Genomic DNA, 27,234 nt, shown 5'->3' with positions numbered 1-27,234 from the left:
GAAGAAAACGAAATGACCCTGTGTACGGTTGTTTTTATAAATAATCATAATCCAAAACTGCATAGAAGAATGCAGGTGACATTAAAGTTTGAACCATAATTAACAAATTCATCATTTGCGGTTTATTTACAAATTTCCTTGTGTGTATGTCAACTATTAAAAAACATATTTGAAACGGTATAAAAGAACGATTCTGAAGCAGTACAACAATATTCATTACAAATCATTTCAATTGCTTTAAACAAAGGTAAGACATATTTTATACATACATATATATTATAAATAAGAATGATAAAGATACAAAGCAACAATTATGCTATTTTGACAAAGATCAACAAGAAAAAGTTCATTCATTTGATGAAATAGAAAAAGGCATAAATAAAGTTAAACATACTATAAGGTACACATGATTCAATTCTAATTACATTTGATGTATGTTTAAAAATGTAATTTCTGTGATAAAAAGCAAATGAAGAAAATGTAAGAAAGAAACATCGTTGATAAATTAATTAAGAATGGTAGATGAAACGTGTGTTAACTTTGCTCAACATTTCTTTCTTTATTTGAATATTAGAAACAATTGAAAATCAAGAGACATATAAATAATGATTCAAGTAACAAATAATATTAATCCTGTTGTTTTTCAGAATTTCAGAAAATGATGCGATTCCAGGCCATTTTCTTTTTGATTGCATTGACAACAGTAACACTAGCCGGTATGTAAAATATTCTAATCGCTTCCTGTGAGTTTGTAGACTATTTTAACAGAAGTGGTTCGGGTGTGAAGATACAAATATCTAAATGATTACAATAAAAAAAATCCTTAAAAAGATATAATTTCAATACTTAACAAGATCTACATATTTTTGAATATTTTACAAGAACATTTCACAAAAGGTTTTCTCTTTTTGAATTGGTTCACATTTGTCATATGAGGTCTTTTATAGCTTACTATACGGTATGAACCTACATCTGTGCTGAAGCCGTACGTTCCCTTAAGTTGATGCTCTTGAACTTTGTACTTGTTTGATTTTATCAATATTTTGATATGAGCGTCACTGATGAGTCTTGTGTAGACGAAACGCGCATCTGGCGTACTAAATTACAATCCTGGTACCTTTGATAACTATTGATAACATTCTAGTCATTTCATCTTTAGTTGATAGTTATATCATTGGTTAAAATGCCAGAAACCTTATATTTACATATAAACAAGAGTTAATTTTTATTGTTCTGTATTACTAGATTTGTGAAATATAACACGTCAAATATTTATTTTACAGTCTACGCACCCACAGACAAACATGCATTAGACAGACATGGAGTTAAAAAGGTTTTGCTGGTTGAAAACACAGTTGAAAGAAACATAAACAGGCGTCGTGGTGAGGGATCTCTTTCTGTACTGGATATCATTGATGCAAATAGACGAGCAGGATCAAGAAATGTTGGCACAGCTCGTGGAATAGGCAGTGAATTTATAACACACGGGTCATCTTCCGGTAGAGGATTGTCTGGGGCTTCTGTTGGAGGCAAGACCTCTGTATCTGGAATCATAAGAGGTTCTTCAATTGGTTTGTCCCGTGCTTTATCTGGCGATGATGATCATTTCACGTCTGGTAGCCGAATTGGTTCATCTGGTCTGGCTAGAAATGTGGATCTGTCCAGAAATTCTCATTTGGAAACTATTGGTAGTAGCCGTGGAGTGTCTGGTCATACAGGTACAGATATTCTTGACGCAATCAGCTCTGGACGAGGTGGGCGTGTTGTTTTAGACACCGTTTCGACCAGACGTAGTGGATCAGGTCGTACTTCAGGTTCAGGATTCGTTTCTCAGTCAGTGGTAGGAGGAAAAACTGATTGCAAAAGCGACTGTTTTAGTGATGGAGATTGTCCAACAAACAGATACTGTGCCACTGTCAATTGTCACAGAATTTGTAGAAGAAGACTGTCAAATGGATACTCATCATGAAAAGCCTATCACCCAAATCCAGACTATGAACACTTTTTTATACTTTTTTTTAAAATAAAATGTTGCTTTCAGTTTTTGTTATTGTATAGATTTTTCGTTATTTTATCAATAATATTGACACAGTCAAAAAAAACTAATCAGAAAAAATATAACAGCATACAGTCATAACTACAAATATGAATAAAGAAAACAAAAGCATACAGCAATTGAAAAAAAAATTTGGTGATTTGTTTAGATCACAGTATCTCGTAACACACAAAAAAACATTACAAAAACAATTATAAAAAAACTTTTTTCTCCAAAACAATTCCTTGTCAAGTTCTACATTGATTGGAATTCTGAAATAACTACAAACATTCTTAGAATTTTTATGTTGGATACGTGCTGATAGCTAGACAAAACGGAAAACTGAATTATAATGTAAAAAGTATGAGGATATATTTTAGTTGCAAAAATTGTTAACTATGTTTACCTTGGGAAATAATATGTTTATTTGTAAATTGTTATATGTGTACATTTATATGGTCGGTCCTTAATATAAAAAGACATATGAACTTATTTTTATCTAACTATGTGATATAGATTTCAATCATTGTTGAAGGTAATTCTGGTGCATACAGTATAGTTGTAAATTTCAACATTGTTACGTGTATGATGGATATTTGTCTTATATCGGTATTCATTCCATATCTTATATCTTTTTTAAATAGACAGGTACAAGTCTCCTAGATACACTCTTTCAAGGTCTCATGTTTGATAACTACCTGACCCGAACACTTTTTTTTATTGAAATGTCATAGTATCCATTATTGTATGTATAAGAAATCATACAAATAGAATAGCTCTTCATAATCAAGATACGCTTCTATTGGTTGATGTTATGGAACATACGATACTTTTCTGATTTTATTTCACTGTAGAAACAGAAAATTATATTTGTAGCTGCAGTCTTTAAAAACAAATCGATCAATATCAATAAATATAGTTTAAATTATGTGTTTGATTATCATTGGTCCATCAAACGGCTTGAAATGATAAAAAAAATGTTGGAGGTCAAGCTGTGTTGTACAAGAATCTATAACATATTTTGGGATGCTATGAAGAACAAAGACGCCAAATTCATTCAAGTGTGGACATCACAATATAGCAACTAATTACATAATAATTAATAATGTAATAATTCTGTCATAATAAAATTATCACAATTTGAAAGATTAATCTTTCTTCTTTCTTTTTGTACCTCATTTATAAAATATAAAGAAGGATGAAATGAATTACATAAGTTGAAAGTTGTCTGATTGGGAGTGAAAAAATCGTTGTTTTGTGCTACCTTAATTGGTGTTTAGTCGAAAAACAACATATCTTTGTCAAACAAGTTGAAATAAAATATGTATTTTGTATACTTAACAAGTGTGGACACAAATCAGTGTTGATAGTATGTTTGGAGGTTGATAGTTTTTCTGACATAAAGAGGTTTTTGGTTTTCTTTTAGGGTTCTATGTTGAACTCTACATGTGGTGCACAGTGGCAGCAAAACTAGACCTAACACTAAAAGATCAGTGTCTTTTATTTCATGTTCCAGACTGTCATGGAGGAGACACTAATTTAAATCAGTGCTATGCAACCGTTCATAGATTTAATAATGTTTTCTGTTTCTCGTTTTCATGTATACGGTTCTAGGCTGCACTTTGTAAATACAGCTGTTTCTCAAAACACGCCTCTTTTGGGGAGTATTTGAATATTCATAGAAAATTAATGTTGTTTACATACTGGTTACCAGTCATGCTCTCTGTGTTCCATATCGCAGAGACAGAACTTGGGAATGTTACCAGTAAATAAACACGTGCATATTGTTTACATTGAAATCTGTGGTAACCTTTCATTTGAGGTAGGAGTAGTTAAGAAAATTAGTGTAAGTTTAAACTCTGAGAAGTTCAGGGCATATAAACGTTGAAAATATGCTGCACAGTCCTATATTTTGACCTTTGAAAACATTTGTGGTGCATATGAACTTTCAATTCTAGGATAAGATTTTTTTCAAAACTTCATAGTGAAAGTGGTACAGTTTTAGCTGTAAAAGGAGTTCCTATTGGAAATTGCATTGTCAATTTTTACAGAAATGCAACCTCTATGTTAAACTGTGGTGTACAGTGACAGCAATACTGTACCAAACACTAAAATAGCAGTGTATTTTATTCAATGTTCAAGACTGTCATGGAGCAGACACTCATTTAAATCAGTGCCAACAATTCATAGATTTTATTTAGTTAGACAGTGCCTTTAATATAAAATCTACACATTGGCCAACGTGCTTTGAGTGCGTCATGAATAGATATATACGTTCCTGTAATTTTATTTTGTGTATGTGGAATGTTAAATTTTGGGTTTACCTTTTAACATTTGAACTTTGGAATAACTTCTTTTTTAATATATTCATCATTTTGAAAACTGATCCGTTAATTGGAGTGTGTTCCATCTCGGAGGAGATTTACTTGAAGAAGCAGAAGATTGCAAATATTTCTGAATAATTCCAATAAAAAAAATTAACAATTTTGATTTTGGATAGCAGCAAAAACCCAAATAAGAGGAGAATCACATAAGGTGCATTTCTGTATGATGAGATTATAATATGCAAGATCGTATCCAAGGACCTGCAAGCATGTAGTATCGTATAGTTCTAATTATGTTCCTTGGAGGTGTTAATTTCTTTAAATGTGTCCACTGAAAATTGTTTATTTGTTAGTATCTTTATGTTATCGTAAGTAAAAGATTTTCGTATTTGTTTTTATGAAGACTTATTATTGTTTTAACGAAACGCGCGTCTGGCGTACTAAATTATAATCCTGGTACCTTTGATACTGTTAAGTAACAAAAATATACGAATTATGTCAGATATCATATGCCAAAACACCTCAAACTGATTAAAAGTTTTATAGATATGATCAGGACTGACGGACAAAGGGATTAAAAATAATATATTACATTATCAGTTATTATGTTTAAGCGAATGATTATTCAAACCCAGGACTCATCAATAGACAGCACATTTCTCCTATGATTTATAAAAAAGTCTTACAAGACCACCTAACGTTATAGTTCTAGTAGCACGAACACTGTTTGGCAAATTTGTACTTTTCTTTATTTGGCTTATGGACAAAAAAAGTTTTGTTTAAGTGTTAACAAAATGCTTTAATCTTCCCTTAAATATTTACATCGAATGAATGCTACTTCAACAACTCATTGTGCTGACAGTTGTGACCATCTTATCAGATCAGATCAGATGCAATTGTGAGTTGTGTGTCATATTTTTGTTTCACAAAGAATGCATTTGTATAGCAATATTATAATACACTTATAAAAAAAGCTCAATCCTGTGATATATTTTGTTTTCTATTATTTACATTTTACCCATCATAACCACCTCTAATCATCGATGATCTTACCAAAATACCAAACTATATGGACAAGAAGTCTTGAAAAAGGCATATTTCTTATTTTATATCATATATTTGTTTTTCAATTAAGCATATTTAATTGTGGTAAAACATTCAGTTCTGGCAAGTTGTTGTCCCTTCATGCACACATTATTCATATATGCTGAGTGCTCCTCTTTTTGAAATAAGAACATTGAGGTATTATTGTCATTTTGTTTATTTTCTTTAGTTACATCTTCTGACATCAGACTCGGACGACTCTTGAACTGAATTTTAATGTGCGTATTGTTATGCGTTTACTTTTCTGCATTGGCTAGAGGAATAGGGGGAGGGTTGAGATCTCATAAACATGTTAAACCCCGCCGCATTTTTGCGCCTGTTCCAAGTCAAGAGCCTCTGGCCTTTGTTAGTCTTGTATTATTTTTAATTTTAGTTTCTTGTGTACAATTTGGAGTTTAGTATTGCGTTCATTATTACTGAGCTAGTATATAAATTTGTATATGGCCAGCTGGAGGACGCCTCCGGGTGCTGAAATTTCTCGTTGCATTGAAGACCTGTAGGTGACATTCTGCTGTTGTCTTCTCTATGGTCGAGTTGTTGTCTCTTTGACACATTCCTCTTTCCATTCTCAATTTTGTTGATGTCTGATTAACAGACTAGCCACAATGAAATCAAAGTTTTTTTGTTAGGTTTAACCATATACTGAAAATTCAGAAATTATTGCGATGTTTTTATTATTGCGAAAATGCGACAGGTTATAATAACAATAATAAAAACTCGCATTTTGAAAGTTTTAATATGAATTAAACAATGTTTTTCTGAATATCGCAAAAATTAAAATCGTATTTTAGTCTAAAATGACAAAATCGCAATAACAAATGCACGCAATAATTTCTGAATTTACAGTACTTAAAAGAAATTGTGAAAAATTAATATAATAAACTGCTTCGCTGTGCGCAGCTGGATACGCCCGCAGAGATCCAACCCTGAACAGTTGGAGCAAAAATTGACACAATATTCAAGCTTGATAAAGGTCTGAGTTTGGATTGTAATTAAATTTTTAAAATATAGCAGGTTTCTGTTTCTGTTGCGCAATGAACTGTGCTATTGCGCAATGCTTAGTGAATCTGTTGTCAGACTTTGAACAAATAAATTCAATTTCTTCTCAATGTCATATTTGAAATTTATGAAAATCAATAGGGTTATTACATCAATATCTATAAACAAGTCACCAAAGTTTCACGCTAACTACTGAAAGCATATTTTAGTTATTGTGAAATAAAACTAGAAAATCCTCATTTTTTATGAATAAAACCCTATAAAGATAAGATATGGAATGATTGCTAATAAAACAATTATCCATCACACACGTAAAAATGTTCAGATTAACAACTATATGTCACAGTATCACCTTCAACAATGAATAAAACCCGTACATAGTATGCTAAAAAATAGTTCATGTATCGTTTTATATTAAGGAATGGCCATATAAATAAAATTGAGAATGGAAATGGTGAATGTGTCAAAGAGACAACTACCACACCATCGAGCAGACAACAGCTGGAGTCCACCAATAGGTCGTCAATGCAGCAAGAAACTCCCGCTTCCGGAGCCTTTCTTCAGCTGACCCGTAAACAAATATGCATACTAGTTCAGTGATAATAGATGTATCTTTTTTAACAGAGGCCAGAGCCTCCTGACTTGGAACCGGCGCAACAATGTATACATATAACAATTAACAAATAAACATATTATTTCCCGAGGTAAACAGTTTTCGAAATTAAAAAATATCCTAATACCTTTATGTTATAATTCAGGTTCAATGTATACGTCTTTGTATCAGCAAATATTTCTATGCTAATATATTTCGCTTAATCGGTTTTTGAAAAGAAAATCGTTAGTTTTCCGTTTTTGTCTAGCTATCAGAACGTTTCCAGCATCATAAATCTGAAATTCTTTTGTAGCTATTTTAGAATTCAAATCAATGTTGAACTTAACATGCTTAACAAGGAATTGTCTTTTCTTTGGCGAAAACAGTTTTTTAATTATTGTTTATTTTATGTTTTTTGTGAGTTACGGGTTACTGTAATTTAAACAAATCACCAGTCCTTTTTCCAATTGCTGTAAGATTTTTGTTATCTTTATTTATATCTGTATTGATTTCTGTGTGTTGTTATATTTTTTCTGATTAGTTTGATTTGACGAATGACTTATCAATATTATTGATGAAATACCGAAATATCTATACAATAACAAAAAACAATATTTTATTTAAAAAAAGATATCAAAAAGTGTTCATACTCTGGATTTCGGCTTTTCATGGTGAGTATCCATTAGACAGTCTTCTTCTACAAATTCTGTGACAATTAACAGTGGCACAGTATCTGTTTGTTGGACAATCTCCATCACTAAAACAGTCGTTTTTGCAATCAGTTTTTCCTCCTACCACTGACTGAGAAACTAGTCTTGAACCAGAAGTACGGGCTGATCCACTTCGTCTGGCAGAAACAGTGTCCAGGACAACACGCCCACCTCGTCTAGAACTGATTGCGTCAATAATATCTGCACCTGAATGACCAGACACTCCACGGATATTACCAATAGTTTCCAAATGAGAATTTCTAGACAGATCCACATTTCTAACTAGACCAGATGCACCAATTCGGATGCCAGAGGTGAAATGATCATCATCGTCAGATAAAGCACGGGACAAACCAACTGAAGAGCCTCTAATACTTCCAGATACAGAGGTCCTGCCACCAACAAAAGCCCCGGACAATCCTCTACCGGAAGATGACCCGTGTGTAATAAATTCACTGCCTATTCCATGAGATGTCCCAACTCCTCTTGATCCTGCTCGTCTATTTGCATCAATAACATCCAGTACAGAAAGAGATCCATCACCACGACGCCTGTTTATGTTTCTTCCAACTGTGTTTTCGACCAGTAAAACCTTCTCCATTCCATGTCTATCTAATGCATGCTTATCCGAGGGTACATATACTGTAAAATTAAAGATCTGACACTTTATGTGATTTTCATGAATTGATTAATTGGAAAAAATACTAGGGATTATTTTTATTTAACAATACAATAATATCAAGTATTATCGCTAATAAAACAATTACACACTTTTAGCAAAAGAACGTTGTTGTAAGCAATTGCAGAGACTGTTCGGTTTCGGAAATATCAGAACTTTCTGTGTTATTTTTTAAATGTTATCTATACAATTAAAACACTTTTATTTGATACAGTTTATAAATTTCGACTAAAACACATTGAACATTTTTCTTACCGGCTGCTGTTATTGTGACCATTGCCATCAAAACGAAAATGGTCTGGAATGTCATCATTCAAGTCTGAAATTTAGAGGGAAAATATCCTTACTTACAAAATAGGAGTTCAAATAATTTAATACGAATTATGTAAAGTGTGGAAATAAAGCTTCAATTTATAAATGCAATATGATTTTACAGAGAAATTAGGTTCACATTACAAATTAAAAAGATACATAGGATGTTTATTCACAAAGTTACAAATGCAGAAAAAAGGAACTTGAATAATTTGCATTGATTGTCAAGTATAAGTATAAGATAAACATATACCTTTACAGTATTTAAACATAAGAAACAAACATTACTTCGAGTGATTAATAACTTGAATGTCTCCAATAATTATTTCATTCCGAATTAACTTTCTGATTGATTTTAAAACACAATAAATATAAGTTATGAAAATAAATTATATTTTGAAGCAGTATTGTGTTACTGAATCTAAATTTAAATTACTGAGATCAAAACCAAAATATTGAACCATGCATCACGCTTAAAACTTTATCAATACAATTTTCTAAATCTTTAATAACTTATTTCTTATCTTTGTTACTATGGTACTTATTTAAATTGTAATATCTTTCATATTTATGTATACCAAATAGTTATGATTCTGCTTTAATAATTTCTTACCTCTGTTTTGAACAATTGGAATTATTTCTAATGAATAATGTTTTACTTCTTCCGAATCGTTCTTTTATCCCGTTTTCAATTATATTGTTTATAATACATATGTACACAAGGAAAATTCTAAGTTAACCGCAAATGATGAATTTGTAGATTATAGGTGCACTTTTAAATGTCACACTGTGTTGTACTAAGGAATTGCAATATATGTAAATATAAAGAAATATTCGCAAGGTCAATGACACATTTTGTTTCCTCCTACAATTGACATAGTTTCCATTACGTCATAAAACATGTACGTGTTATAAAAGTATTGTTTTAAACTATTGTTAATGTTCTCAAATTAATGCATTTTATATTAATCTTGGTAATGGCCAGAGACTTGTACAGTTTGAAAAAAATTAATAAAGTCTTTCATTTCCTTATAGACGATTTTATTATTTTCTTCGAATTGCTTGGAAAACCGCTGATTAGAGGTTATCTAGTTGACGTTAGAAAACTCTTTTAAGTAATTATAAGGATTTCATTTAAATCTAATACGCAATACTACCGATTTTTATTTTCTTTTACTTGTTTCGAAAACCGTTGCTTATAGGTTGTCTAGTTGACGTAGGGAACATCTTCTAAGTAAGATAATTATTAGAATTTGCACTTACTGCGATTATCTGCATTATTCAGACACCTTCTATCTAAATCAACAATATATGTAACAAGCTTTCTAATCTTGAAAGAAATGACAGAGTCCGAAGGTACCATTGGAACATCAACTACCGAATTAGACTATTTACCGGATTTGTTATCACTTAAGCAACGCGACGGGTGCCACATGTGGAGCAGGATCTGCTTAACCTTCCGGAGCACCTGATATCACCTCTAGTTTTTTGGTGAGGCCCGTGTTGTTTATTTTTAGTTTTGTATGTTGTATCATGTGTGCTGTTGTTTGTTTGTTTTTTTCATTTTAGCCATGGCGTTGTCAGTTTGTTTTAGATATATGAGTTTGACTGTCCCTTTGGTATCCTTCGTCCCTTTTTTATATATTTAGAGAAATCGACAGCGCCATACAATAATACATATAAAAAGACGAACAAGTTTATAAGTGTGTTACATTGTAATGTTGTGTCGTTGTTCTCCTCTTGTATTTAATGCGTTTCCTTCAGTTTTAGTTTGTTACCGCGAATTTGTTTTTTGTCCATATATTTATGAGTTTTGAACAGCGGTATACTTCTGTTGCCTTTATTTATAAAAAAAACTACATAAATCATAAACATCCTAAATATATGGGAAATTTGTCTTGAGTGAAAACAAGTAAAATCACCAAAAAAAAAAACTCCGAGGAAAATTTAAAACGGAAAGTTCCTAATTAAATGGCAAATCAAAAGCTCAAACACATGAAATGGATAGACACAACTGTCATATTTCTGACCTGGAACAGGCATTTTCATATGTAAAAAATGGTTGATTTACCCTTGTTTTATAGCTAGCTTAACTTCTCACTTGGATGACAGTTGCAAAAATTTCTATTATATTGACAACGATGTGTGAACAAAACAATAAATGTCAAAAATACGTGTACAGCAGTCAATGTGTTATAATCTTAATCATTATAAAAACAAACAAATATGTAACAAAGAAGCACAAAAGGGCATATAGACAAAGCACATAAGCAAAAATAAAAGACAAGAACACACATTTTTCCCCATAGAATAATAACTTAATGACGTGGTGTATAACTACACAGCCACGTCAAATTGATATCACCAAAAATAGAAAAACAAGTAAAAGTAATACTGTACACCAACTTATTTCGTGGATACTTATTTCGCGTATTGCCCTTTTTAGACCATTTTGCAATTCTAAAATTTACTTGAAGATAAATAATGTTAAAATCCAATTCTTACATATCCGCGACGATTTATTAATGTTTTTTCGGTTAACTGATAATACAAGTTTAATAAAAGTTAAAATTCCGCATTTATTTTCGTGTCCCCCATTTTTTCTTTGCATTCTGAACTTTGACCGTGTCTGTCATGTGACGTTGCCGTACTGTGACGTCACTTCTGAATTTTCTAACGTTTGAACGGGAAGCTTGTTCAATATAGTTTTTGTAAAATCCAGTTCCATCCTCAACACAGATGAAACCTCAGAAAAGAAATAGGCAACCGCTTAATAGTTTACGATCTGTTGCAGAGAAAAATGCTACTTCTAAGCGTAAAAGATAAAATGTTAGTAAAAGTCATGTGCATTCTGATCCGAAAAGACCCATGGCTCCTCGTGGGAATCAAAACATTATTTCGGCGGGTAGTCATTCAAATCAAGTTATGGTTAACGCAAGCGGAGACGATATTATTGCCTCCAACCAAAACCAAAGTGATCGTGCGGCGTTGGATCCCGTGACATTAGCCATTCCTGGACTGTCATATTCGAGAGTTCCGATGTCGAGTACAGATTCTCAGCGACCTGAATTGTACGATGTCACCACAACAGTCAACAGAAGAGCAGCCGATAATGATTCTAGTATAGTTTTCCAAGTCGAGATGGTCCCATCGATTCAGGATAGTCATGGTATGTATACGCATACAGGGGACCAAAATCCCCCCTTTTATCATAGTAGGAGGCCCAAGTCTAGCATATTTGATCCGACTGGGGCTCATATTCCGTTAAAGATTAAGGAGAAAATTTGGCGAGGTGAGTTTATTCATTTAGGTTTATTGCTAAAATCTGCTTCAGTTTTGGGCTCTGATTCAACTTTGGATGGCGATTTTGTTTTGAAAGGAGGTGCCCTGACTGTGGTTAATAAGAAACCATATTCTTTGAACAATATAGAAATTTGGACTTCGGTCTTTATGATTTATATGGCAATTCTTTTAGAAGAATGGCCTATGAAACCCCAAGAGTATTTGAAATATATGCAAAGCATTCGATTAGCGTCGTCTAGGGGTACTAATAATGGTTTGGCGTGGACGATGATCAGTACCGACTAAAAACGAGCGCTTTCCATCATCTTCAGGGGTGTCATTAATCAGGAATTGTGGGTTTTGTGCGTGGTGACAGGGAATGTCAATCAATTATCCTCGAATTATCAATCAGCAAGGAATATGATTTAAATTATGTTATTTTAGGAATTTTGCACATAATTATACGATCACGACCATCCGTTTGCTCCTCTCACGAATCTTGTCTGTTCGCTTCTGCATTTAGTCTTGCATTTTTTGCTTTTTTAAGAATAGGTGAGCTCACGACCGATACGAGTACATATATTTTGGAGCACACATAATTTTCTTGATGATCTGCCATTGAAAATTTCAAATAATAAATATGAATTGCATTAGAAGATTTGTAGTTCGAAAGCTGATCAGAGAGGTACTTCAACGACTTTGGTTATTCCTCAAAGGAAAGCAGATCTTTGTCCTGTGAGCATGTTGCGTGCCTTTTTGATATAAGATATCCTGCTTCTGACAAACACTTGTTTTAACATTTTAATGGGTCTCCATTGACTCTTTTTCAGTTTATTTCTATACTTAAGAAACCCCCTTTATGTTTGTGGCGTTAAAGACTACATTCGATCACAATTGTTTAGAATAGGCGGAGCATCCCATTATAGCAGAATTTGAGCTTCTGATTCAGAAATTAAGACCTGGGGACGGGACGTTTGGTTTTCTGATGAATACACTTGTTACATTCAGATTGATAGATTAATAGATACGAAGATTTTCGAAGATGTATTAATATGGTTTTTAAAGGTTTAAACAAAACAGTAAGAATTTTGTCATTGTAGAACCCCGTCAAGTTTTGGTCATGGGATCATCTTTTGTATATTGGGCGACCAGAAGCTTTAAGAGAAGACCAGGGGTCAAAACTTGATTACAGTCAAAAGGTTATAATTTACATTGGTATTGCCATCGAGTAATCAAATGAAAAAAAAAGTTTCCTTCAGTTGAAGAGAATCTTAGATGTTATCCACCTCAACAAAGTTTGATCATCCATTTGGGCTCTAAGTTTTGGGTTTAATCAAAGGAAACAAGCTCATTCAGCAGGTAAGGTTTGACATTATGCGATTACATGTGTTATTGCCAAATCTTTCCTGGTGTGGAGTGAAATTTAGCTTTGTAGATACTGGCACTTGTCAGAAAATCAGGTGGCTATCAATTCGACCCGTAAACAAGTTAATGCAACTGTTCAATATATTCAATAAGAACTAAATCATGGCCTTGTAATTTGTCATCCAAATATAAAAGCTCAAGTTAGAGATTTATTCAAGCTTGACGGACCGTTGAGTATTTCCTAATTGAAGAGTCTATAAATTATATTTCAGTACGGTGTAGTAAACTCGTTTTGTTGGGGATGAGAGTGTATATACCTTCTCATTTGGCAGGATCTGGCAAGATGACACTGGGGTCATGACCCTATAATTCTACAATAGACCATATGTTACAAAAAGAACACCTTTTTGTCAAAATAAAAAATGCAGGCGGTTTGTATCGTCTTGCCATATCTCGTTTACTGTTACCCTGCAGCCGATATGATTCCACATAAGATTTTTTGAATTATTTAGTATTAACTTAAGGAATTGCGGAATGATTACCTATGATACAACTCAACTGTAAAACAACCTTTTTATTACCATCTAAAGGTATCCGTATTACCTTCAACAATGAGTAAATCCGTTACGATATGCAGTCTTTTTTATTCCATAATATTTCTTTGAATTATTTTGATCTTTAATCAAATTTGTGTTATTTTTCTACTCGCAATAGTCGCAAAAATAAATCTTTCGCGTAAATTAGTTGATTTACAGTATTAATAAAAAAAAACAGTAAAATATTACAATAACACGTTATGAAGATGATAAACAACTACTTAAAGAAAATCATTTTAGAAGTTGATACGGAAAATCTATCAACAAGTTTTTGGTAAACGGTGACATAAAAGTACACCTATCGCAAGAGAGAACAACGTATTATATTCACACTTTAGACCTTTGCACCTTTTTCTTTTGACAATGAGTTTGGTTCCAATGCCAATTTATACAGACCATAAAACAAATTAACGAGCAAATTACAGATTGAAGTAGGGCCTGAAACGTTTCAACAGACCGGGTTGAAAAATAAATTACATGACTCATAAATCAAAAACGAAACGCGAAAGTAGAACCACAGTTTTTACTTGATCCACAGTTTTGTGTAATACTTCATTGTAAGACTGGCGTTCTTTTCTAATCAATGTAAAATAGTCAGTTTGCATGAAAAAGATGTTTAAAAGGCATGATGTTTAAGACACTTATTTGAAATGCTAATCCTGTAAATTGAACAGAGTCAAACGTCTTTACGCTATTGTTGATAAATGTAATAGGTAATTGTTATTCTACACGGGGGTTCATATAGGACTTTTTATATTCTGAGTATTTTCAGTTTGATTGGCCTTATATCTGATATGTGTTTGTATTTTTGTTTAGTAAACAAATTCAATAATATTTCTTCAATATATGCAATAGTACAAATAGTATAAAGTGTAAGCAATTTTGTCTCAAAATTAAGTTTATTTTCAATCTACACAGATTAGTTAAAATTGTTTTTTACCTGAGATCGCCCTTCGCCACGGTATTGGTGAGTTTCCTGTTGCCATTTGTGTAGTTTTCTAGTTCTTGGTTGTGTTTTGTATACTGTTGTCCTTTTTGTGTGGGGGAGATTTTTTTTTTGAATTTTTGCCGCAATGTTCCTTAGTTTTTTCTCTTTCTGTATACCATAATATTCAATGACGGAGCTTAAAGAAAAGAGGTGCAAAATACATGTCACTAGAACTGTTTTTCTAAATTGTTCAATTGTTTGGTTTTAAATTAGGCTGGATCTCGTCTTTTTTGTAAGCATAAGCTCAAGCTTTGTTAAATCAGATACGTTCTAATGATTACTGCGTTTCAAAAAACCATTCGCACAAAATGTCAAGCAATGGTTTTCAAGTAATTTCAATCTAAAGATAAAAATATCCATACCATGAGTTAATACAAGGAGCTCTGTTAGTTTTTAAACAGTACAAGTCTCTGATTACAACGAAATTAATAAATTCAACCATATTGTTGATAAGTCAGATTAATATTTCGTAATAACTTCATGACATAATGACAAATGTGTTAAGTAGTAGGAAGAAAACGAAATGACCCTGTGTACAGTTGTTTTATAAATAAGCATAATAAAAAAACTGCATAGAAGAATGCAGGTGACATTTAAAGTTCAAGTGCACAATAATTAACAAATTCATCATTTGCGGTTTATTTACAAATTTCCTTGTGTGTATGTCAACTATTAAAAACATATTTGAAACGGTATAAAAGAACGATTTTGAAGCAGTACAACAATATTCATTACAAATCATTTCAATTGTTTTAAACAAAGGTAAGACATATTTTATACATACATATTTATTATAAAGAAGAATGATAAAGATACAAACTTCTCCGTGTTGAAGGCCGTCCATTGACCTATAATGGTTTACCTTTTTTTAAATTGTTTTTTGGATGGAGAGTTGTCTCATTGGCACTCACACAACATCTTCCTATAACTTTATAAAGTAACATTTATGCTATTTTTACAAAGATCAACAAGTAAAATTTCATTGAAGAAATAGAAAAAGGCATAAATAAAGTTAAACATACTATAAGGTACACATGATTCAATTCTAACTACATTTTTTTTATGTTTAAAAATGCAACTTCAGTGATAAAAAGCAAATGAAGAAATGTAAGAAAGAAACATCGTTAGATAAATTGATTAAGAATGGTAGATCAAAACGTGTGCTAGCTTTGCTCAACATTTCTTTCTTTATTTGAATATTTGGAAAAAATGAAAATCAAGAGACATATAAATAATAATTCCAGTAACATATAATATTAATCCTGTTGTATTTCAGAATCTCAGAAAATGATGCGATTCCAGGCTATTTTCTTTTTGATTGCATTGACCACAGTAACACTAGCCGGTATGTAAAATATTCCAATAGCTTCCTGCAAGCTTTTAGACTATTTCAACAGAAGTGATGTGTATGTTGAATACAAAAATCTAAATACCGAAACAAACAAAAAATCTAATTTGCAAAAAGATATAATCTCAGTACATAAGAAGATTAAATACTAACATCTACATATGTTTGTATACATAAAAGAAAATTTCACAAATGGTTTTCTGTTTTTAGATTGGTTCACAATTGCTATGTGAAGACTTTTATACCTTACTATACAGTATGAGCCTACAACTCTGCGTTCGTACGTGTCCTGCAGTTGATAACATTCTAGTCATTTATTTTATAGTGAATAGTTATTTAATTGGTAAAAATACCAGATATTTTTATACTTATATAATAATAAACAAGAGTTCATTTAAATGTGTTGTATGAATACATTTGTGAAAGTCAATTTTTTTTTTACAGTATATGCACCCACAGACAAACATGCGTTAGACAGACATGGAGTAGAAAAGGTTTTGCTGGTCGAAAACACAGTTGGAAGAAACATAAACGGTCGTCGTGGTGGCGGATCCCTTTCTGTACTGGATGTAATTGATGCAAATAGGCGAACAGGATCAAGAGCTGTTGGAACATCTCGTAGAATAGGAAATGAATTTATAACACACGGGTCATCAGCCAGTAGAGGTCTCCCGAGAGATTCTGTTGCATCTAGAGGATCATCATCTGGTATATCACATGCATTATCTGACGATGACAGTATCAGTAACTGTCATTACGGGTGTGGAGGAGACAAATTATGTCGTTCAGGACATAAATGTGTACATGAGGGTTGTAGCAGTTACTGCGTCGAAATTTCTTCTGGAAGTATAATTGGTTCGTCTAGATTGTCAGACTCTATAAGAAGGGGAAACACAGGGTCATCATCTGGCTTGACCAGAGTTTCAAGTAATGATGGTCATTTATCCTCCGGCAGTCGAATCGGTTCATCTGGTTTGGCAAGAAATTTAGACCTATCTAGGAATGGTCATTTAGAAACTATTGGTAGTAGCCGTGGAGTGTCTGGTCATACAGGTGCAGATCTTTTTGACGCAATTACCTCTAGACGAAGTGGGCTAGATGTATTAGACACAGTTTCTTTAAGAAGAAGTGGATCAGTTAGCGCTGCAGTTGCAGGTGTAGTTTCTCAGTCAGTGGTAGGAGGAAAGGCTGGTTGCAAAACAGACTGTCATCGTGACTCAGATTGTCCAACAAGCAAATACTGTGCATCTGTTAATTGTCACATGATTTGTAGAAGAAGACGTTCCAAAGGATACACACCATGAAGAGAATATCGCCGAAATCCATAAATTGAACACTAACTTAATATTTTTTTTATAAAATAAAATTTTGAAAATAATTTGCGTTGTTCAATAGATCTTCTGTACCACACTAGAAATTTCAGTTTACAAAGGCGTCAAGTCAATCATTATCATAAAATAGTTTCACCATACAAATATCAATACATAGAATGAAAATGATACAATGATAGGAGACAAATACAAGTTTTGTAATTTGAAATTATAACGTTTCCTCTTTAAACATAAAAAAAAAACTTAAAGAAAAAATAAGGAAAAATGCATAGCAAAAACTTGTTCATCACTGCACATTCCCACCTCTGCTAATTTGGCAAGTTTTACACCAATTGATAATCTTAAATATCTTCTTTTAAAAAGCATAGGATAAGTATAATCAATAATCAAATACGTTGTTCCCAAATCTAAATACAAACATTAACTTGTAAACTATGTAAAAGTTTCAAAGTTAATGAACCATGAATAGGGGGTGGGGTTATATAATCTCCATGGAAACAATACTTTAAAATGCCAATAAATTTGCATACCAAATATCATTGACTTAAAACATAAGCAGTTCATCTTAAACTGATCTAATCACAAACTAATACATGTAAACTAAGATAAGTTTCAAAGTCATTAGACTGTGACTGAGGGGCTAGACCAAATATTCTCCATGGAAATGAGATGTACCAATGCTTATACAACTGAATACCAATTAACATTGGCCTACCACTGATGGTTCCCCTTGAACTGACCTAATCATTAACTAATACATGATAACTTAGAAAAAATTTCAAAGTCAATAGACCATGACTAAGGGGGCGGAGCCAAATTATCTCTATGGAAACGATATATGCCAATGCTTATACAACTGCATACCAAATATCATTTACCTACCACTTGTGGTTCCCCACCTCATAAACTAACCTAATCACAAACTAATACATGTAAAATAAGCAAAAGTTTCGAAGTCAATAGACCATGACTGAGGGGGCAGGGCTAAATAATCTCCGTGGAAATGAGATGTGCCAATGCTTATACAACTGCATACCAAATATGATTGACCTACTACTTGTGGTCACCATTAACTAGACCTAATCACAAACTAATACATTGTTGACGCCATCGCTGCCGTCGCCGACGCAGGAAACACCATACCTATGTCTCACTTTTTGACTCCGTCAAGGCGAGACAAAAATGTACAGAAATATATAAAATGATGGGAATTTAGAGAAACATAATTCTATTCTACGCCTATCTAGCAAGTAAAAAGTGCTAACATGCCAGATCCAATTGTAATATAAATTTGGTTGGTATTACTTTAGATATAATTGTACAATATGTGCAATTTAATCCACATACATATCATTCCATTAAAATAGTCAAATAATATCCCAATAACCTTGCAAATTGTAAATTTTTTTATCTACTCTTATTAACTTGTTTAATTGAGTAGTTAAAAACCATCTGCCGTAGCATATTGCTATAGCTGTATAAGTTTGTAAATTATGTTAAGATGTTTAACGTAAAGGCTCAAAAAGTCGGACGCTAAATGTAAAATCATCTATTCAAGTATTCTGCTGCTATTGTAAAATGACTAATTTGAAGCAGACGATACCAAAGTGAGAACAAAACATTCGATAGTAGAAGAGACAATGACAATATTGTACCAAACACTTTAAAGATGAAACGATGTAATGGTGAAAGACAAGCAACAGTTCCTAAAACTATGAATAATTTGAACAGCACTGCAGTGTTGACATGAATATCAATTATATTGTCATTTTATAATTTACTGTTTGCAAAAGCATAAATTATTAGAAATACCTAGGATTTACTTATCCCAGGCTGAAATTTGGTACAACTTTTTAGAATTTTGGGTCCTCGATACTCTTCAAATTTATGCTTTCTAACTATTTTGATCTGAGAGCCACTGACAAGTCTAATGAAACGAAACGCGCGTCCGGCGTATAAAATTATATCCCTGATACCTTTGATAACTACTATCCATTTGTCCTTAGAACAACTGTATGAAGTCTGTCCATTTGCTTCAATTAACTGTTCTACAAGAGAAGATGGGCTCATATATAAATGGCAAAGGTGAAGGGAGAGAGCAAGTACTTAGAAAACGTCAACCAGATATATAAAATAAATCAGCAAAAAGGAGGAAACCTTTTGCCCTGATGTTAACCCTTTTCAGCACGCTTCCAAGAATTGGAATAAAACAATTTCACGGTTATTCCTGATATGGATTTTAGATCTCCTAGTCAATACGATATTTGAAGGCTCGTATTTCCTATCATGATTTCCTCGATACAGGTTTGAATGATGCTCACAGGGAAGCTATTAAACCAAGAGTTCCGAGTGGTGAAGTTGAATTCACCCCTTTTCGTGAGTTTGGTGTCCGTTTAAGCATCTATTACTGTTTCGACGAAAATGGTCTATCTGTCGTGACTACAATCCTGTGTCTCAGAATGTGACCTACCATATAAGTGTTATCACCATGTTTTTACTTACATGATCAACACGGTTGGTGCCACATGTGAAAAAGGAACGCCCGGTATAACCTATAATTTTAGGGGTTCGTGATGTTATTGATCTAGTTATAAGTGTTCTTTATTCATTTATAGTTTTCAATCTGTATTTTGTTTAAATTGGTTTGCGTCTCGTCTATCCTTTGTCATGAAAAAGATGTTTCATTTTCGAAATTTCACATTCGCTCAAGTTTCAGAGTTATAGATTGGCTATATTTTGATGATGTATTTTGGATGAAAATCAATTGCTAATCCGTTATTGCTTGGTGTTTCATCACCTGATATAAATCGTCAACGTATTACAACGGAGAAGTACGACGAAGTGTGGAGTAGGATTTTTTGAAAACCTCTGAGCACCTAGTATCACCCACAGCTTTGTTTGTGTGTTGTTGGTTTTTTTTATGGTGGGGGGGGGGGGGGTTGCTCAATCTTTAGTTTCATATGTTGAGTTTTGTATACAACTGTTTATCTGTTGTTCTTTTTTGGCCATAGCGTTGACAGTTTATTGAAAACCCGCTGCATGTGTTAGCACCGGTTGTTCAGTGGTTGTCCTTTGTTGATGAGGTTCACATACGTGTTTTTCGTTTCTAGTCTTTTTTGTTGATAACACCAGTGTTTTTCCTGTTTGAAATGTTTTATACTGGTTATTTTGAGACACTTTATGACTTCTTGTTTGGGGCGAGCCAAGACTCCGTGTCAAAGGCCATACTTTGACCTATAAGAATAGAGAGTTGTCTAAATTGGAACTCATACCACATATTCATATTTCTATTTTCTACTCATGAGTTTAAATGCTTCTTTAGTATCTTACGCATTTTTTCTACCTGTTTATGTATACATAGAAAGTGAAATGAACTTTCACCATCGATGATATATATAAGAGTTACCGGAACAATGCAATAGATATTTGTTGTTTTAAATCTGCGTTTATATAAGCATAATGAAATTTGATAGATATAAGAAGATGTGGTATGAGTCCCAATGAGACAACTCTCTATCCAAGTCACAATTTGTAAACGTAAACCATTACAGGTCGGATTATGGTCTTGAACACGGAGCCTTGGTTCACACCGAACAGCAAACTATAAATGGCCCTAACAATGACTAGTGTAAAACCATTCAAACTGTAAAACCAACAGTCTATATATTAAAAACAGAGAAACGAGAAACACATATGAATCACATCAACAAACGACAACCACTGAACATCAGGTTCCTGACTTCGGACATGTGCAAACAAATTGAATGCAGCGGGTTTCAAAGTTTTTATAGGTATCAACCTACACCCTTACCTTAAACAATAGCATAACATCACAACATAGAAAGACTCTATAAAACATCAATTGAAAAAAGGCTTTACTCAATTAAAAGACATATTAACACAAACAAGTGAACATTCATTGGACGAAGCAATTCGATATATGACACAATGCAAATACAAAATACAAAATAAAATAAGGGTTGTGATGTTAACAATTTTAGAAAGACAACCATAGGGTATGTTAGAATTACATCGACCTTATTTTCTAATTATGTGTGTTGTTTTAACAGTAAAACAAAATCGTTTTTAATTTCATCTCCCAAAAATATAAAATTAAAAAGTGCAAACAGTTTTGGCTTCAAAATATTTTTTTTTTAATTCCCTCTTAATAGTTTTAAAATCTTTTTTCGGTATTTAACCACGAACTGATCCCGTCAGAAAGAACATAGTACAAGAAAAACAGTGCATATTTTAAACCAAAAAAAAATCCTACGCATATCTGTAAATTTGAAAGTAAGTAAAATAATTGGGTAATAAATGAAAGTTAGTGAACACTGTAGAACCCTTGTTAAAAAAATTAATAATAGAAAATATGAAATTAAGATAAGAGGGTATATTTGTGCGTCCGCTAAGACGTGTATCCCCGCCATATTATGTATGTGCGTGTCCGTAGACAAAAGCCTGTAATTCAGTGGTTGTTGCTGTGTTACTTATTTGGTTTTCCTTCCTTTTGTAAACATGAATTAGGCTGTTACTTTTCTTGTTTTAATTGTTTTACATTTGTGATTTAGGGGCCTTTTATAGCTGAATAGGAGGTATGGTTTGCTTATTTTTGAAATCCGTACGATGACCTGTAATTGTTCATTTCTGCATCATTTGGTCTTTTGTGGGGAGTTATTTAATTGACAATCATACCACATCTTCTCTATAGTTGAAGTTGCTTGAAGTTGCAGGATTTAACATAAAAAGCAAGGAAGCTATGCACATATGTATTATTTGTGTTATTCCCTTGCCAATTGGATAAAAATGCAAGACTTTTGTTGTTGTCTTTTCTAATTTCAAATATACACCAAGTATAAAAACACTTTCAATTTCTTATAACTGTTGATGACTAATTTTGCATAAAGATTCAAATCAAATTCAATTATGGAAAATGTTATTTGAGAAACAGAAGTTGTTGTTAACTTCTATTTCTATATCTGTTTGTTTTACAGATGACAATGAATAAGTTCCGATGGTCGGAGCCTCTTCTTTTTAACAATTAAAATTAAGCCAACATTGCGTACGTTTCATAAGCAACATGACAAATGCCATATGTGGAGCAGGAACTTCGTCTCTATCCGGAACACCTATTTCTTATATGTTCGTTGGTTTAGATTTTAGCTTAAAATCATTCTCGTCCTGTTTGTTAACGTAAGCTCAAACCTGTTCAAATCAGATAGTTACGTAATGAGTCTAAATAATAGCTGTGTTTCCAAAAGCAGTTGATTAAAATGTCGAATAGTGGTTTTCAAGCAATTCTAACAGAAACGTAATAACGTCCATATAATAATGAAATAAAAGGCTTCTGGTTAGTTTTAATTAAAACAGTACAAGTCTCTGATTACAACGAAAATAATAACGTGCATATTTTACCAAATTGATAATAAGTCAAGCAATATTTCGTAATAACTACACGTATTATGACATAATGACAAATATGTTTTTTGTTAGAAGAAAAAGAAAGTGTTATTCGCCCTTAGTACCCTTAAAAAATAAAGCATCATCCGCAATTTTATAGAAATATGACATTGTGACATTTAATGAGTTCGAATACGTTTACGAATTCATCATTTGCGGTTCAGTAACATGTTTCCTTGTGTGTACGTCATTTATAGGAAAAACTAATTGAAAATGGTATAAAAGAACAATTCTGAGGCAGCAAAACACTATTCAGTTCCACTAAATATTTCAATTGCTTTAAACAAAGGTAAGACCATGTTTTCAAATAGATATATATTTTAAATGAATGTTACCAAAAAAATACAAGTATAGCGATGAAGGTTAAAAAACAATTAAGACATTAAAGAATTAGAAAGGGAATTGATCAGGTGTATAGAGTAACGAGTATGGGTGAGTCTATATTTATTCCTGAAAAGTAATATTGCATTATTGTATTTTGTGTATGTTTATAAAATTTGTTACAAATTTATTGTTAAGAATTTATATGACAATCAATATTTGTATTGAACTTAATTATAAATTGAACTACAATTTCTCGATTTATTGATATGCAATATCCGCATTGAGCTTGGTCGGTTTTTGTTTTTCATTATATCCCTTAAAGATTTTAGATACTTGAATTTAAAATTCTATTTGCTTTTGGATAAAAAAAACTTACAAAATATATAACTTTCGACAACCTGTAGCTCGAAAACTTTTCAAAGTTTTTTAACCTAAATTCAAGATCCGTTTGAAATTTATCTTTTCATTTTACCCCAAAATCATCAGTAATCCCTCCGAGGATTGTTTCCGACCTGTAACTGTCTTGCTTTTCAATAGTAAATCAAGTATTTTTTTACATTCACTGTTTTTAGTCATTCATGTGCCGATTATCATTTTTTCAGACATGATATTAATCCTGTGTTTTTCAGATTAATTAGAGATGATGAAATTTCAGACCTTTCTCTTTTTGATAGCATTGACCACAGTGACAGTAGCCGGTAAGAAAAATATTCGATTTGCCTGCATGAGATTTATAGGCTGTTTTAACCCCAAAAAAGATCGATATTAAGATAAAAAAAATATTAATACCTTACGGCAGAAAAATCTTCGGCAAGATAACATTTCAGCACAAATTTAGGAAAACTATAATAGAATACCTTAAAACAACTAGTTTTCTCATCTAATAGTATTGACTTTTGTTGTAATCTTTCTTTTTATAGCTTATTGTACGATATGGGCTTTGATCAATGCTTGTACTGAAAGGTCCATGCACTTGTTAACACCCTTAGCATTTGATCAAGGGTTGGTATGTGTATTTTTGGTTAAAAAAAATCACATCCTTATATCTGTATATACTTCATATCTATTGTTTTACTAGATATGTGAAAAAGTTAATTAGAAAAATACCGAACTCCGAGGAGAATCCAAACTGTACGTGCCTGATAAAATGGCAAAATCAAAAGCTCAAACACATCGAAGGAATTGATGACAACTGTCATATTCCTGACTTGGTACAGGCATTATTTTGTTTAGAAATGGTCGATTATTCCTGGTTTAAAGGCTAGCTAAACCTCTTTCTTGTATTAGAAAATTATATAAAATGTCATATATTTGATCTTACAGTCTATGCACCAAAGGAAAAGCATGCATTAGATAGACATGGATTGGAAAACACAGTTAGAAGAAACGGAAACGGGCGTCGTGGTGGTGAATCCCTTTCTGTGCTGGATGTTATTGATGCTAATAGACGGTCAGGATCAAGAGGAGTTGAAACTTCTCATGGAATAGGCAGTGAATTTATAACACATGGGTCATCAGACAGTATAGGATTGTCTGGTGGTTCTGTTGGAAGCAGGACCTCTGTATCAAGGGGCTCTTCAACTGGTTTGTCTCGTGCTTTGTCTGACGACGACAGTATCAGTAATTGTCATTATGGGTGTGGAGACGACAAGTTATGTCGTTCAGGACATAAATGTGTACATGATGGTTGTAGCAGTTACTGCGTCGATATTTCTTCTAGAAGTTCATCATCTGGCTTGACCAGAATTTCAAGTAATGATGATCATATGTCATCTGGCAGCAGAATTGGTACATCTGGACTGGATAGAAATTTTGATCTCTCTAGCAGTTCTCATTTGGAAACCATAGGTAGTAGACGTGGAGTGTCTGGTCATTCAGGTTCTGATATCCTTGACTCAATCAGCGCTGGACGAGGTGGGCTAGACACCGGTTCTTCCAGACGTAGTGGTTTAATTCGTACTTCAGGTTCAGGAGTCGTTTCTCAGTCAGTTGTAGGAGGAAAAACTGATTGCAAAAACGACTGTTTTAGTGATGTAGATTGTCCAACAACCAAATTCTGTGCCACTGTTAATTGCCATAAAATTTGCCGTAGAAAGCCGTCAAAAGGATACATCGGATAGACACTAGATGAAATTCAAAATTTGTACACAAACTATTTCTTTTTTTTATGAAATAAAATGTTGTACAAATTTTGCTTTATAATAAAGGTGTTTGATTTCATACCGACATCACCGCAATCTTAATAAAATATAATTTCAATTTACAATAAAAGTCTAATGTTGGACAGTAAGAGAACAAATCTTTAAGGGGGCAAAAGCTACGATTTAGAAAAATTATATGAATTTGATTCTTTTTGTTTCAATCATATATTGATAAAATCAAAAATTAAAATAACATTTCGTTATAAGCAGATAGTTTGGACCGATTTTTCAAAATAACCATAAAACATCGCTGATGTAATTGACTTGCAAGTCAATAATTTAACCTGTTTGAATTCGTATTCATGTGATCCTCATTGTAATCTGCCCCTTAGTTCGCGATGGGTTACGCATAAAGTAGCCGTGTTCACTTAGTTTTATTAGGAAAATAATGTCAACATTGAAAATGAAACAAGGCTGAACCATTTTGGTTGTCTTATTCGATCCACAAAATTTATACTTATACAGGTAAAAACGATGATAAACAAATTTTTAACCTAAAACAAAACAATATCATGTGCTAGCTACATCTTAAAATTTGCTAATATCAGGTTATATGACCGTCAGCAGTCTACAAAGGTAATCTCAATGGTAAATTATAGTGTTGTCAAATCGTACACTTTTGCCTAACCGGTTACTCGTATAAGCGTTCGACCGATTAACCGGTTAACCGGTAGTTTAAAGTAAATATAAATGTTTGAAGGCCTTATCAATAGTACCCTACACATCGATATAAGGAGTAGTGGTATGAGTGTCAATGTGACTACAGTCCATCCAAGTCATACATTTACATTTTTATAATACGATGAATTGAAGTTTGGACTTTGGTTTTATAAGGCTTCTCTGTGAAGATTCCTGTCTAAGTTTGACTTTTAATAATCAAATACACGGTATCAACTATGGCGTTTGTACTAACTTCAAATAGAAAAATAAAAAAAACCGCCTTGATCTCGTAGAATTGAATATGTCTGAAACCGATGATTCTTTCATTTTGTCTTGTTGTCTCCGAAAATAATGTGAGGTGTTTCAATTAAAATTGATTAATCCTTATATTCGTACCATCAAGTATACATTGATTACATTCACGTTGGTTTGCTTTTTAGTTTTTGAGTGAACATTTAGTTTAAAGTATGACAAAGACTTGCACGACTGAGATTGCACATTCAGATGTAGGTCTACATAATATTAGATCAAAAATGAAATAATGAAGTAAATCGTAAAATTTAATCGTATAACTGATTAAAAATTACTGTTAAAAAAACATGAAACTAATTAATATGTTTCCTTAAGATCTTGCCCCGAGCTGAGAGACAAATTCTTTTTAATTTTATATTTTGGATTAACAATACCAATCAATATACTGGACAATTGATCCGTCAAATTAATTACCACGACGACAATTTTTAAAGAAAACACAAATATTTAATGATTTCAATACAAATTTATATCAAATCTATTAAAATTGAAAAAAAGTCCGGTTAACCGGTTAGCGTTTTTGGGTATTCGGTATTCGGTCGTTCGAACGGTTAACCGGTTAACCGTTGACAACACTAGTAATTAGATGGCGTTTAGACTAAAATATACACA

At 32.6% G+C, this 27,234-nt stretch overlaps 3 protein-coding genes across 4 annotated transcripts; 2 read left to right on the top strand and 1 right to left on the bottom strand.

Moving 5' to 3' along the window:
- Positions 1–115: 115 nt before the first annotated feature.
- LOC139484464 (uncharacterized) lies at positions 116–17,015 on the top strand. Of its 2 annotated transcripts, none has more exons than XR_011655112.1 (3): positions 116–247; positions 648–716; positions 16,779–17,015. XR_011655112.1 is itself a non-coding variant. In XM_071268200.1 (3 exons), the coding sequence occupies exons 2-3, from the start codon at positions 659–661 to the stop codon at positions 1,967–1,969; spliced, it is 744 nt and encodes a 247-aa protein (XP_071124301.1). In that variant the 5' UTR covers positions 116–247; positions 648–658; the 3' UTR covers positions 1,970–2,040. The 2 variants fall into 2 exon arrangements, 1 of the variants encoding a protein (XP_071124301.1); XM_071268200.1 differs by lacking the exon at positions 16,779–17,015 and adding an exon at positions 1,284–2,040.
- Positions 7,719–9,460, bottom strand: LOC139484476 (uncharacterized). Its single transcript, XM_071268211.1, has 3 exons — positions 9,369–9,460; positions 8,699–8,762; positions 7,719–8,406 (listed from the first exon to the last, which is right to left on the bottom strand). The coding sequence occupies exons 2-3, from the start codon at positions 8,754–8,756 to the stop codon at positions 7,721–7,723; spliced, it is 744 nt and encodes a 247-aa protein (XP_071124312.1). The 5' UTR covers positions 8,757–8,762; positions 9,369–9,460; the 3' UTR covers positions 7,719–7,720.
- Positions 17,016–23,287: 6,272 nt separating the features above from the next.
- Positions 23,288–25,677, top strand: LOC139484454 (uncharacterized). Its single transcript, XM_071268189.1, has 3 exons — positions 23,288–23,414; positions 24,079–24,147; positions 24,773–25,677. The coding sequence occupies exons 2-3, from the start codon at positions 24,090–24,092 to the stop codon at positions 25,567–25,569; spliced, it is 855 nt and encodes a 284-aa protein (XP_071124290.1). The 5' UTR covers positions 23,288–23,414; positions 24,079–24,089; the 3' UTR covers positions 25,570–25,677.
- Positions 25,678–27,234: the final 1,557 nt, after the last annotated feature.

The sequence above is a fragment of the Mytilus edulis genome, chromosome 1 (genome assembly GCF_963676685.1).
Source record: "Mytilus edulis chromosome 1, xbMytEdul2.2, whole genome shotgun sequence".
NCBI lineage: Eukaryota > Metazoa > Mollusca > Bivalvia > Mytilida > Mytilidae > Mytilus > Mytilus edulis.
This window is presented reverse-complemented; position numbering and strand designations above follow the sequence as displayed.

What these genes read in the sequence shown, in the direction of transcription:
- LOC139484464 (XM_071268200.1), top strand. Translation starts at nt 659, where the DNA reads ATGATGCGATTCCAGGCCATTTTCTTTTTGATTGCATTGACAACAGTA. An exon ending in GACAACAGTAACACTAGCCG is followed by an intron (nt 717 to 1,283) that starts GTATGTAAAATA and finishes TTTATTTTACAG; the next exon opens with TCTACGCACCCACAGACAAA.
- LOC139484476 (XM_071268211.1), bottom strand. Translation starts at nt 8,756, where the DNA reads ATGATGACATTCCAGACCATTTTCGTTTTGATGGCAATGGTCACAATA. An exon ending in GGTCACAATAACAGCAGCCG is followed by an intron (nt 8,407 to 8,698) that starts GTAAGAAAAATG and finishes TTAATTTTACAG; the next exon opens with TATATGTACCCTCGGATAAG.
- LOC139484454 (XM_071268189.1), top strand. Translation starts at nt 24,090, where the DNA reads ATGATGAAATTTCAGACCTTTCTCTTTTTGATAGCATTGACCACAGTG. An exon ending in GACCACAGTGACAGTAGCCG is followed by an intron (nt 24,148 to 24,772) that starts GTAAGAAAAATA and finishes TTGATCTTACAG; the next exon opens with TCTATGCACCAAAGGAAAAG.